General features: G+C 50.9%; 1 protein-coding gene across 5 annotated transcripts in view; it reads right to left on the minus strand.

Annotated features, from left to right (window-relative positions):
* Positions 1-235: 235 nt before the first annotated feature.
* The window catches only part of NUP98 (nucleoporin 98 and 96 precursor), a 46612-nt gene continuing 34706 nt past the window's right edge, over positions 236-12141 (minus strand). For all 5 annotated transcript variants that reach the window (XM_083170581.1, XM_083170578.1, XM_083170580.1 and 2 more), the window contains 13 exons: positions 6492-6671; positions 6197-6317; positions 5426-5849; positions 5027-5247; positions 4678-4947; positions 4366-4523; positions 3853-3996; positions 3616-3767; positions 2860-3081; positions 2019-2260; positions 1783-1937; positions 1570-1681; positions 236-1444 (listed from right to left, as the gene is read on the minus strand). In XM_083170581.1, the coding sequence (XP_083026707.1) occupies positions 1233-1444; positions 1570-1681; positions 1783-1937; positions 2019-2260; positions 2860-3081; positions 3616-3767; positions 3853-3996; positions 4366-4523; positions 4678-4947; positions 5027-5247; positions 5426-5849; positions 6197-6317; positions 6492-6671 (2613 nt within the window). In that variant the 3' untranslated portion in view covers positions 236-1232. The remainder of the gene's footprint in view (positions 1445-1569; positions 1682-1782; positions 1938-2018; positions 2261-2859; positions 3082-3615; positions 3768-3852; positions 3997-4365; positions 4524-4677; positions 4948-5026; positions 5248-5425; positions 5850-6196; positions 6318-6491; positions 6672-12141) is intronic.

Raw genomic sequence — 12141 nt, forward strand, 5'->3', positions numbered from 1 at the left:
AAACGTCATCCTAAGGGCGGCCGAGAACGGGCACAGGACATTTCACAGACCCTTCATCCTTGTTAATTTGGTTTTCCACTGAAATGAACGGACTATATGAGAACGGTCTGCAGACACTGCCGCATTGGTGACCTTCTGCTGGACAATAAGGCTAAGATTTACCAACAGCCCACAAAGTAGAATTAGAGCAAGCGTCAGTCCATTGCATTATATAAAGTCAGTCCAAAAAAAAAAATCAAAGTTGTAATGTTTTTATTAAAAAGATTTCAGAAGACAAAAAAAAAAAGTTATTTATTCATAATTACGCCTCTTTATATGCTTTGAATAAAAACCTCATAACATAAATCATGCAGAACACACTGATGCACACATACATCAGTCTGGGCGGCAATGCCAGAATCTGGAATACATCATTCACCCTCATACAGCTGGCGGATGTGTGTGCCGGAACAGAGGCGAAGCTCTCATGACTGTACACGCGCATAGAAAAAGAAATCCCTTCCGTGTAACCGCCAGCTCTTCGGTGCGCAGGCAGATTTATCGTGGAACGCTGGTCTTTCAAGGAAAGGAAGAAAAAAAAAAAAAAAAAGGATCTGACTGTTTAGCGGGTGATATAAATAGTTCTAACAGACAAAAGGTCCATTACAGCCAAAGTCCAGCAAATACACAGAATTTATAGAACTATATTAAAAATAGTAGTAGATGGGAAGCCGCACCAGAAACTCACAATCCATACCCTAAAGCTATGAATCTAGGCAGAAGGCAGGTCACCGAGCCACAGGGAGGCTAGGCTACTGAAATGCCTCATACCGGCTACTCTTGACAACTTTGGCAAAAGGCAAAGAAAAAACGAGCTTCAAAGAAAGAAACAAGCGCCGACCACTAACACAATCCCACGCCTCTTCGTAACTTTGTACATAGGAATTACCCAACACACAACGGCAGACATCCATGGAGTTCTAGATCTGAATCGTTACCAGACAGCATCAGTTATACTTTTAAAATAGTTTTCTTTTTCACATTAGTTTCAATAATCTGTTTGCAAAAAAGACATTACTGTTCGTTCATAAAGACTCTTGCAAAGTCCGATGGTGGTCTCACGTTGTGGACCCAGAAGAGTCTTGCAGCAGTATATAGTTGAGCCCTCCGAAGAGAAGTCCATTCAACGAAGGTTTGGTGAAAACCATAGTAGGCAAAAGTACACAATACAGGCAGCAAGTGCACAGGAGAGTTTATTGGCCACCGACAGTAAGTTCTCGTAAATAAGATTGAGTGAGGCTGCGCAGTTCTTCCAAGGCGTAGTCCTCGGGCATGGGGAGACGGCCAATGTGAGGTGCCAGCAATCGGAGCGGGACCCGCGGGAGGTCGGAGGCATCATCAGACTCAGGGGAATGTTGTAAACGTAAGACAACACGAAGGATGTTAGCGACACGTTTCGCCATTTCTGTAAATGAATAAAATTGGTTAGAAATGTAGGCTTGGTGCTCTGAAAACGAACAGGCAGAGCAAAGAGTCTGATCATTGCCAATAAACATCACACGTCTGCGGTGTATCTCGGAGACCACGTACCAGACTGCGCCAACCTATCCTTGGATGTGTAGCACTGTATCTGTTCCACCCTGTTGCACACCGAGGTCACCTTTGTGTGTAATCTCTCCAGCTCGCACCCAGAACATTCTCTCTACAAGGAGGAAAAAACTTTTACACAAGTTTGGTGGATGCCAGTGGATGATGAAGGATTAGGGCTACAGGGAGCTGGCAATGCAGAGGGAACCGCCTCACCTGTTGGATATGGTTAAGCATGTCTACGATGCTGATGAAGTCCAGGTAAACCTGGCCAGCTGTGTCCCAGCCCTGAATGTGCACGCTGTGTTCTGGCCGGGAAAGCTCGCCTAGGAAGCTGCGCAGGTAGGAGTAGTTCTCATTGATGATGGCATCTTGAATACACAATGTATACACATTACCATCACATGAAGGACCACACACAAGTCTCTGTAACGTGCGGGAAGGACTATTACCTGAAGCCAGGTGTCTGGCCACAAGTCTGTGACACTGGTTCCAGTGGCCAGCTTTTAGCAAATACAGGACTTCTTTATGCTTGTCGCCGTCTCGCCTGGAGCGGATCGCCTTGGCCTCGTGAATCCACTCTGCTGGGATGCAGAGCTTCTTTATAAGGAAACTCTCCTTGGCCAGTGACTCTGGCGTCTCTTGCAGGACAGTGTGCCGGTTTAGAAGCTCACGTACCGCTGTCTCCCGAATACTACAGAGAACAAACAACGTTTCCATCCAGTGCAAGATTATAGGGAAAATATATCTATGAATTCACTTTAACAAAAACCTGCAGAAAGGGAAGACAGCGAAGCAGAAAGGGAAGACAGCGAAGCAGAAAGGGAAGACAGCGAAGCAGAAAGGGAAGACAGCGATGATGGAGATGCAGGACAGATATCCACATTACGCTTCCTGCTCTACATTATTTTAGAATTTGATTTAGTTACTTGAACGCAGCAGGACAATAGACCCAGAAGTCGGGGGACGTTTAGAAACCTCTAAAACAGGCATGTCCAACGTTGGCCCTCCAGATGTTTTGAAACTACACATCCCAGCATGCTTTGCCACAGTTTTGCTATTAGAGAATGCTAAAACTGTTTCAAAGCATGCTGGGATGTGTAGTTTCAAAACATCTGGAGGGCCAACGTTGGACATGCCTGCTCTAAAACAAATGTAACGGAAAATGCTAGGTCGTCACTGCCAAAAACATGACATTTTATTAACGTGTCCTCTATAACCAACGAGTTCAGGATCACAGTGATGCCCTTTATGTCACCACCCACGCAGTCCTCCTGGGGCTCAGTAACTTACATGGCGTTCGGAATATGGAGCATCACGAATATCGCCCACTCCCAGAGGCCCACGTTTTCCAGCTGTGCGGCGTAGTTGGCATGGAGGAGACCTTGGCCTTGTTCGGAGAGGTGGGTGTAATTAAGTGCCTGTAGAACCATCCACAGGTGCCAGCTGAGACGGTAGTCCAGCGGGTCCACTGTCACACTTGTAGGGTCCAGGAGCTGGCGGAGATCATAAGATCTGCAGAGAAGTCACAAAGCAGAGTATTACTCCTGCCGGCTTTCAGAAGCGATGTCAGGGCAGGTGCGTACGCACGCACACACAAACGCACCAGGCATAATAAAACATATCACACATATACGTAATTGTACTCACAAGCATAACCCATTATACGTTACATTGCCAAGGAGACACGAGCTTCACAGCCAAATACAAATCTTCCATAATCTGGAAAGGTTCTACTAAACGCTGTTGTGTAACATACGTAAAGCCAGGTCATTATATACTATGTGCAGGAATAGCAGAACCTCGCCACTACCGGGGGGAGGAGACACAGTCTCCGCAACCTCGCCCTAACTGTGGGGGGGGTGGGAACAGGCTCCCCAAGATTGCCACTACATACGTGGAAGGAAATAATTGCTTAGCATTCACTGCCTACTACACATAAGAAATGTGGCTTCTACGATGAACCCGGTCATCTGTTCCGTTTGCGACAGGAGATACCTTTAAGGGGCTCAATCAAATTTTGCTCTTATGCGTATAAACAACACAGACCTGTCACTGTAGAGCTTCAGGAGGTGGAAGCAGACATCGCGTTTGAAGGAGGAGGAATAGGCTTCTGTGGTTTCGTTATTTAGGTGTATACATGGCCCCTCCAGGTAGGCAGGCAGCGGGTAAGCGGCATAACGTAACCTTTCATCAGACTCCTAGCAGAGAGAAAGAAGACCAGCAACCATCAGCGATCCCGTAACGGCAGCCATCCCTGCAGGCAGGCCAACAGAGCCATCTTACCTGGAAAGCTTCCTCATACATCTGCAAGGCCTGGGCGATTGATTCGGTGGGAGGTAACATGTACCAGAGGTGTATGGCCAGCGCACGCTTCCAGTCCAGCTGTGAGCAGACGTTGATGCTCTTCTTATCCGAGGACTGCCACACCTGGCAGGAGGAGGAGGCACAAGCTGGTCACAATCACTATGCGTTCATACATTTACCCAGCAATAACCCTGGCTCCAGACATAGGGCCCGATTCGAACTCGGTTGCAGTTTTGTGAGTAGTTGCTGCTGCTAGGCTGCGGGGAGGGGGGTATTGGTTGCCTAGCGCAGGGCAAGTCCGGCCCACTCACCGGGTCCCTCCCTGCAATTTTGCTAAAGCAACGTGTAGCCAAGTGCTTGCACATTACGGGTCACGCAGCCGCTGCAGCACTTCCCCCCAAGCATCCAGAGTTTCAGGGCTCACTCTCACGTGTGCACATTATTTCGGCAGCCCACTCTGAATCGGGCCCATAAACAGCTGCATGTACTTACAGGGGTGCTGGACAACAGGGCGTACACCTTCAGTCTCTCCTCCTGGATGAATCGGTCTACTTGCAGCTTATTCCAATCTATCAGCTGCATAGTCATCAGATCCCGCACGGGCTGACTGCCAACCAACTGGGAGAGCAACATGGCGAGCCGGTGATCCCCTGCGCAGAGAGGGACAAGTGTCACACAGAGGTCACCATAGCAGGACACCCGTCCATTAACAAGACGTTGTCCAGCAGTCCCAGCACGCTCTCCTCCCATTATGAACATCAGCAATGCAGGAACAGCGCAGTATGGCGCTAGGAACGCACTCACCAGACTTCTGTGCCAGGTGGCACGCCTCGCTGATGCGGCAGCCAGTCAGATAGCTGAAGACCGCCTGGATAGGACGCTCGTGGCAGTGCAGAGACACCTCTTCCTCAATGTGTTCTGCTGCAGTCTCAGCCAACCAATGGGAGAAGGCTTTCCTGCGATGTAGTCTTTCCATATACTCGTTACTTTCCTCCAGCGAGGCCTCGAGATCCTGCAGCTGACCCCAGAGGGCTTTGCACATGGTCCACGTGAGGCACCACTGCGTCACCACAGCTGCAGAGAAAACAGGAGAAGAGTCAGGATCCCGCGACTGCTGCGGACGTTCGGCACTGACGGAGGTATCTCCACTCACGTTCTAGGTCGTCAGACTCCTCGCACACTTCACGGACCCATCCGGCATAGTCGTGAATGGCTGCATGGCCGGGGTTTGGTACCAGATGGGGACAAGGCTCTGGCTGCACGGTGCTGTTCTTCAGCTCTATCTCAAGAGGAATGAGGTAGGACTGCAGGTCTCTGCGCTTCTCCTCCAGGCTCAGCTTCTCTATGCGGACTTTAAATGGGGATTCTGTCAGGCTGGAGATACAGGAAGGGAATGATGAGCAACAGGCCAGCGTACGCTATACACTAAGAAGGAAGTGGCAGGTGCAGGGGGATGCATCACAGACACGATACTCTAGAACCGGGACACAGCTGCCAGCGCTGTAAGACTACATGGGACCCCCAGAATGACGTTCTAGCATCCTACACTCACGATTTAGCAGCGTGCGGCCTGGGCAGGAATCCATAATCCATGGTCTCCTCGTTACCAGGGTCGTCCTTCTCGCTGGACTCACTTAGCAAATCTCCGTTATGAGCCAGAGTCCAGTTGGGACCCCACCCTACGCGGAACGACCTTCCCATGAATAAAGCCTTGTCGATTAGCAGCTTGCAGCGTCCAGCCGAGATGGATTTCTCCAGAGGAACCAGCTCCTGCTGCCGGCAGGTGCCTACGGTTTTCAGCTGTACATCATGGACAATGGGCGGCTTAATGAAGATAGAAGCCAGGGGGCCTAAGGAGGACCATTCTGCCCCTGCGGAACTGCGTGACGGGAGTTTGGGGCTTTGAGAGCCGTGAAGTGCGTCGCTTGTCTTCAGAAGAATGGATCCAGAAAACCTGGACTGTAATAGCCCTCCATCTACAGAGAAAGAAGTTCCACATTATATTTTATTTGTAAATGCATCCGTTTCTTCAGCACCATATAAAGAGATATATATAAATCTTATACATTATTAATGTGGTCTTATTACAATTAATGCTGTAAATATTCCACCTAAACAGCTGGACCTTTTGGAAGGGCTCGGGTAGGTGGTCACTGGTATCTCAAAGTGGGGCACAGAAGGGAAGCCGCTACCTACTTCTGGTTAACGCTTTCCAGGGGACCCCCAGTGCTGGGAGATTGGACCATACTGCCAACCAACAAAGTTCTCTAAGACCTGACGGCAGACACATGGACTTGGGAGAAGAACAGAAGTTGGGCCTTACTTTGTGGTGATCGAGGAGACTGCGATGACGGGTGCAGTAGACGGGGGAACCTGGTCTGCTGGAAAGGAAAGCTGGTAATATCCGCGGCTTCGTCCTCCATCTGAAGAGACGCTTTCATCACCTGTGGAACATAAAATAGTAATCAAATAAAACAGGTATTGTAAATGGAGGTGGAAAGAGCCCACCACTATCTATAGTATATTTATATCTATATTCAGCAGGCACACTGATTATAGTAGGTAACTAGAGTCAGACCTGTCCATCACCAACATTGTACCGTGAGCAGGGGACTGACCTGTAGGGCGTGGGGATTCACCCCCAGGGAAGATGCGATGTGCGATGAGGACGAGACCAGCTCCTGCTCTTCCATAACCTCATACTCCTCAAAGGCGGAATCGGGGGCCTGCTCCTGAGTGATATCGGCCATGTCGCTGTCCATCTCCAGAGCATGTCCCAACAGCTCCAATCCTGGGCTCTGACCGGTAACAAGAGGGAGGGAGAGGTTATAGCTCTGATGCACAGGACAGGGATGCAGAAACCAGCACATGGCGAGACACAATGACACTTCCCAGATACGCCCTACTGTACACAGGGCCGGCAACAGGGGGGGGTCAAGGGGGACATGTGTGACGGGCCCCGGTGGTCTGAAGGGCCCCAGAGCCCTGCCGTGGCCCGTCTATAAGCTGTGTTACCGCCACTGCCGTCTACTGTGTGTGCGCAGTCTGTGCGTGCCGCCCCACCCCCGCCTGTGTGACTACCCGCCCCACAACCTGAATAGACGAGTCCAGCAGGCCTGGCTCAGTACCTCAGGTGCACAGCACATTCCACTCCCTCATCGGGTCCCTTCAGCTGCCCGGCCGCCGCCAGAACATCATGATGCAGGTTGAGGATTAACTGGAAGGAGCGATAACACGGGGCTTCTTGGGGGGCGGAGCTTCACAGGACTCGGCGGGGGCGGGGCTACATGGGGCTCAGGAGGCGGAGCTAGAGATGATTCAGGCAGCTGCTGTCTGCAAAGTGAGAGGAATGGAGAGGCTGCTGCGTTTCCAGGCCCACCCACCCAGCTAGACTGCACTGTTATTTTAAAGGTAAGAGTGAATATATATATATATATATATATATATATATATATATATATATATATATATATATATATATATATATATATATATATATATATATATATATATATATATGCAGGGGGGGGGGGGGGTTTAAGCCACAGGGTACATGTGTTCGGCACTAGCACGGAGGGTCAGGATTGTGGGGGTTACGAAGCGTGTCAGTGTTATAGAGCGCAGGCCGCAGGGTTAGGAAGCGAGTCAGTGTGACAGAACGCAGGCCGCGGTGTTATGTCAGTGTAACAGAATGCAGACCACAGGGTGAGGGATTGTAGCAGTGTGACAGAACGCAGGCCGCAGGGTGAGGGATTATGTCAGTGTGATTGGACGCAGGATGAGGGGTTTAAGTCAGTGTGATCGTGATGGCCGCAGGGCGAGGTAGAGAGTCAGTGTGATAAAGTGCAGACCTCAGGGTGAGGGATTAAGTCAGTGTGATTGAACGCAGGACGCAGAATGAGGGTTTAAGTCAGTGTGATAGTGTAGACCGCAGGGCGAGGTAGAGAGTCAGTGTGATAAAGTGCAGGCTGCAGAAATAGGGCTGCTCTCAGAAATGTCCCAGGCAGTTTTCCATCCCCATCTAACCCTCCCGCCCTGCTCCGCAGCAATCCAGTAATGGGCACAGGGCGCTGCCAGTATGTGTTCCAGCATAGGAGGTGGGGGCCCGCAGAGATATCAGTGTATGGGGCCCCAAGAATTCTGTTGCCGGCCCTGACTGTACATACTACTACAGCACGGGTTCTCTCACCACTGTCCTCTATAGGCACATGGCGAGACACAATAACACTTCCCAGATACGCCTTACTGTACATACTACTACGGCACGGGTGCTCTCACCACTGTCCTCTATAGACACATGGTGAGACACAATGACACGCCCTACTGTACATACTACTACAGCACGGGTTCTCTCACCACTGTCCTCTATAGGCACATGGCGAGACACAATAACACTTCCCAGATACGCCTTACTGTACATACTACTATGGCACGGGTTCTCTCACCACTGTCCTCTATAGACACATGGCGAGACACAATGACACGCCTTACTGTACATACGATGGCACGGGTGCTCTCACCACTGTCCTCTATAGACACATGGCGAGACACAATGACACGCCCTACTGTACATACTACTACGGCACGGGTGCTCTCACCACTGTCCTCTATAGACACATGGCGAGACACGACACGCCTTACTGTACATACTACTACGGCACGGGTGCTCTCACCACTGTCCTCTATAGGCACATGGTGAGACACGACACGCCTTACTGTACATACTACTACGGCACGGGTGCTCTCACCACTGTCCTCTATAGGCACATGGCGAGACACAATGACACGCCTTACTGTACATACTACTACGGCACGGGTTCTCTCACCACTGTCCTCTATAGGCACATGGCGAGACACGACACGCCCTACTGTACATACTACAGCACGGGTTCTCTCACCACTGTCCTCTATAGACACATGGTGAGACACGACACGCCCTACTGTACATACTACTACGGCACGGGTGCTCTCACCACTGTCCTCTATAGGCACATGGTGAGACACGACACGCCCTACTGTACATACTACTACGGCACGGGTTCTCTCACCACTGTCCTCTATAGACACATGGCGAGACACGACACGCCCTACTGTACATACTACTACGGCACGGGTTCTCTCACCACTGTCCTCTATAGACACATGGTGAGACACAATGACACGCCTTACTGTACATACTACTACGGCACGGGTGCTCTCACCACTGTCCTCTATAGACACATGGCGAGACACAATGACACGCCTTACTGTACATATGATGGCACGGGTGCTCTCACCACTGTCCTCTATAGACACATGGCGAGACACAATGACACGCCTTACTGTACATATGATGGCACGGGTGCTCTCACCACTGTCCTCTATAGACACATGGCGAGACACGACAAGCCCTACTGTACATACTACTACGGCACGGGTGCTCTCACCACTGTCCTCTATAGACACATGGCGAGACACAATGACACGCCTTACTGTACATACGATGGAACAGGTGCTCTCACCACTGTCCTCTATAGACACATGGTGAGACACGACACGCCCTACTGTACATACTACTACGGCACGGGTGCTCTCACCACTGTCCTCTATAGACACATGGTGAGACACAATGACAATTCCCAGATACGCCCTACTGTACATACTACTACGGCACGGGCGCTCTCACCACTGTCCTCTATAGACACATGGCGAGACACGACACGCCCTACTGTACATACTACTACGGCACGGGTGCTCTCACCACTGTCCTCTATAGACACATGGTGAGACACGACACGCACTACTGTACATACTACTACGGCACGGGTGCTCTCACCACTGTCCTCTATAGACACATGGTGAGACACGACACGCCCTACTGTACATACTACTACGGCACGGGTGCTCTCACCACTGTCCTCTATAGACACATGGTGAGACACAATGACAATTCCCAGATACGCCCTACTGTACATACTACTACGGCACGGGCGCTCTCACCACGGTCCTCTATAGACACATGGCGAGACACGACACGCCCTACTGTACATACTGCTATGGCACGGGTGCTCTCACCATTGTCCTCTATAGACACATGGTGAGACACAATGACAATTCCCAGATACGCCCTACTGTACATACTACTACGGCACGGGTGCTCTCACCACTGTCCTCTATAGACACATGGCGAGACACAATGACACGCCTTACTGTACATACTACTACGGCACGGGTGCTCTCACCACTGTCCTCTATAGACACATGGCAACACACGACACGCCCTACTGTACATACGATGGCACGGGTGCTCTCACCACTGTCCTCTATAGACACATGGCGAGACACGACACGCCCTACTGTACATACTACTACGGCACGGGTTCTCTCACCACTGTCCTCTATAGACACATGGCGAGACACAATGACACGCCTTACTGTACATACGATGGAACAGGTGCTCTCACCACTGTCCTCTATAGACACATGGTGAGACACGACACGCCCTACTGTACATACTACTACAGCACGGGTGCTCTCACCACTGTCCTCTATAGACACATGGCGAGACACGACATGCCCTACTGTACATACTACTACAGCACGGGTGCTCTCACCACTGTCCTCTATAGGCACATGGTGAGACACAATGACACGCCTTACTGTACATACTACTACGGCACGGGTGCTCTCACCACTGTCCTCTATAGACACATGGCGAGACACGACACGCCCTACTGTACATACGATGGCACGGGTGCTCTCACCACTGTCCTCTATAGACACATGGCGAGACACGACACGCCCTACTGTACATACGATGGCACGGGTGCTCTCACCACTGTCCTCTATAGACACATGGCGAGACACGACACGCCCTACTGTACATACTACTACAGCATGGGTGCTCTCACCACAGTCCTCTATAGACACATGGCGAGACACGACACGCCCTACTGTACATACGATGGCACGGGTGCTCTCACCACTGTCCTCTTTAGGCACATGGCGAGACACGACACGCCCTACTGTACATACTACTACGGCACGGGTTCTCTCGCCACTGTCCTCTTTAGGCACATGGCGAGACACGACACGCCCTACTGTACATACTACTACGGCACGGGTTCTCTCACCACTGTCCTCTATAGGCACATGGCGAGACACGACACGCCCTACTGTACATACTACTACGGCACGGGTGCTCTCACCACTGTCCTCTATAGACACATGGCGAGACACAATGACACGCCTTACTGTACATACGATGGAACAGGTGCTCTCACCACTGTCCTCTATAGACACATGGCGAGACACGACACGCCCTACTGTACATACGATGGCACAGGTGCTCTCACCACTGTCCTCTATAGACACATGGCGAGACACGATACGCCCTACTGTACATACTACTACGGCACGGGTGCTCTCACCACTGTCCTCTATAGACACATGGCGAGACACAATGACACGCCTTACTGTACATACTACTACGGCACGGGTGCTCTCACCACTGTCCTCTATAGACACATGGCGAGACACGATACGCCCTACTGTACATACTACTACGGCACGGGTGCTCTCACCACTGTCCTCTATAGACACATGGCGAGACACAATGACAATTCCCAGATACGCCCTACTGTACATACTACTACGGCACGGGTGCTCTCACCACTGTCCTCTATAGACACATGGTGAGACACAATGACAATTCCCAGATACGCCCTACTGTACATACTACTACGGCACGGGTGCTCTCACCACTGTCCTCTATAGACACATGGCGAGACACAATGACACGCCTTACTGTACATACGATGGCACGGGTGCTCTCACCACTGTCCTCTATAGACACATGGCGAGACACGACACGCCCTACTGTACATACGATGGCACAGGTGCTCTCACCACTGTCCTCTATAGACACATGGTGAGACACGACACGCCCTACTGTACATACTACTACGGCACGGGTGCTCTCACCACTGTCCTCTATAGGCACATGGTGAGACACAATGACACGCCTTACTGTACATACTACTACGGCACGGGTGCTCTCACCACTGTCCTCTATAGACACATGGCGAGACACGACACGCCCTACTGTACATACGATGGCACGGGTGCTCTCACCACTGTCCTCTATAGACACATGGCGAGACACGACACGCCCTACTGTACATACTACTACAGCATGGGTGCTCTCACCACAGTCCTCTATAGACACATGGCGAGACACGACACGCCCTACTGTACATACTACTACAGCACGGGTGCTCTCACCACTGT

This window comes from Crinia signifera, chromosome 2 (assembly GCF_055691185.1).
Source record: "Crinia signifera chromosome 2, ASM5569118v1, whole genome shotgun sequence".
Lineage (NCBI taxonomy): Eukaryota > Metazoa > Chordata > Amphibia > Anura > Myobatrachidae > Crinia > Crinia signifera.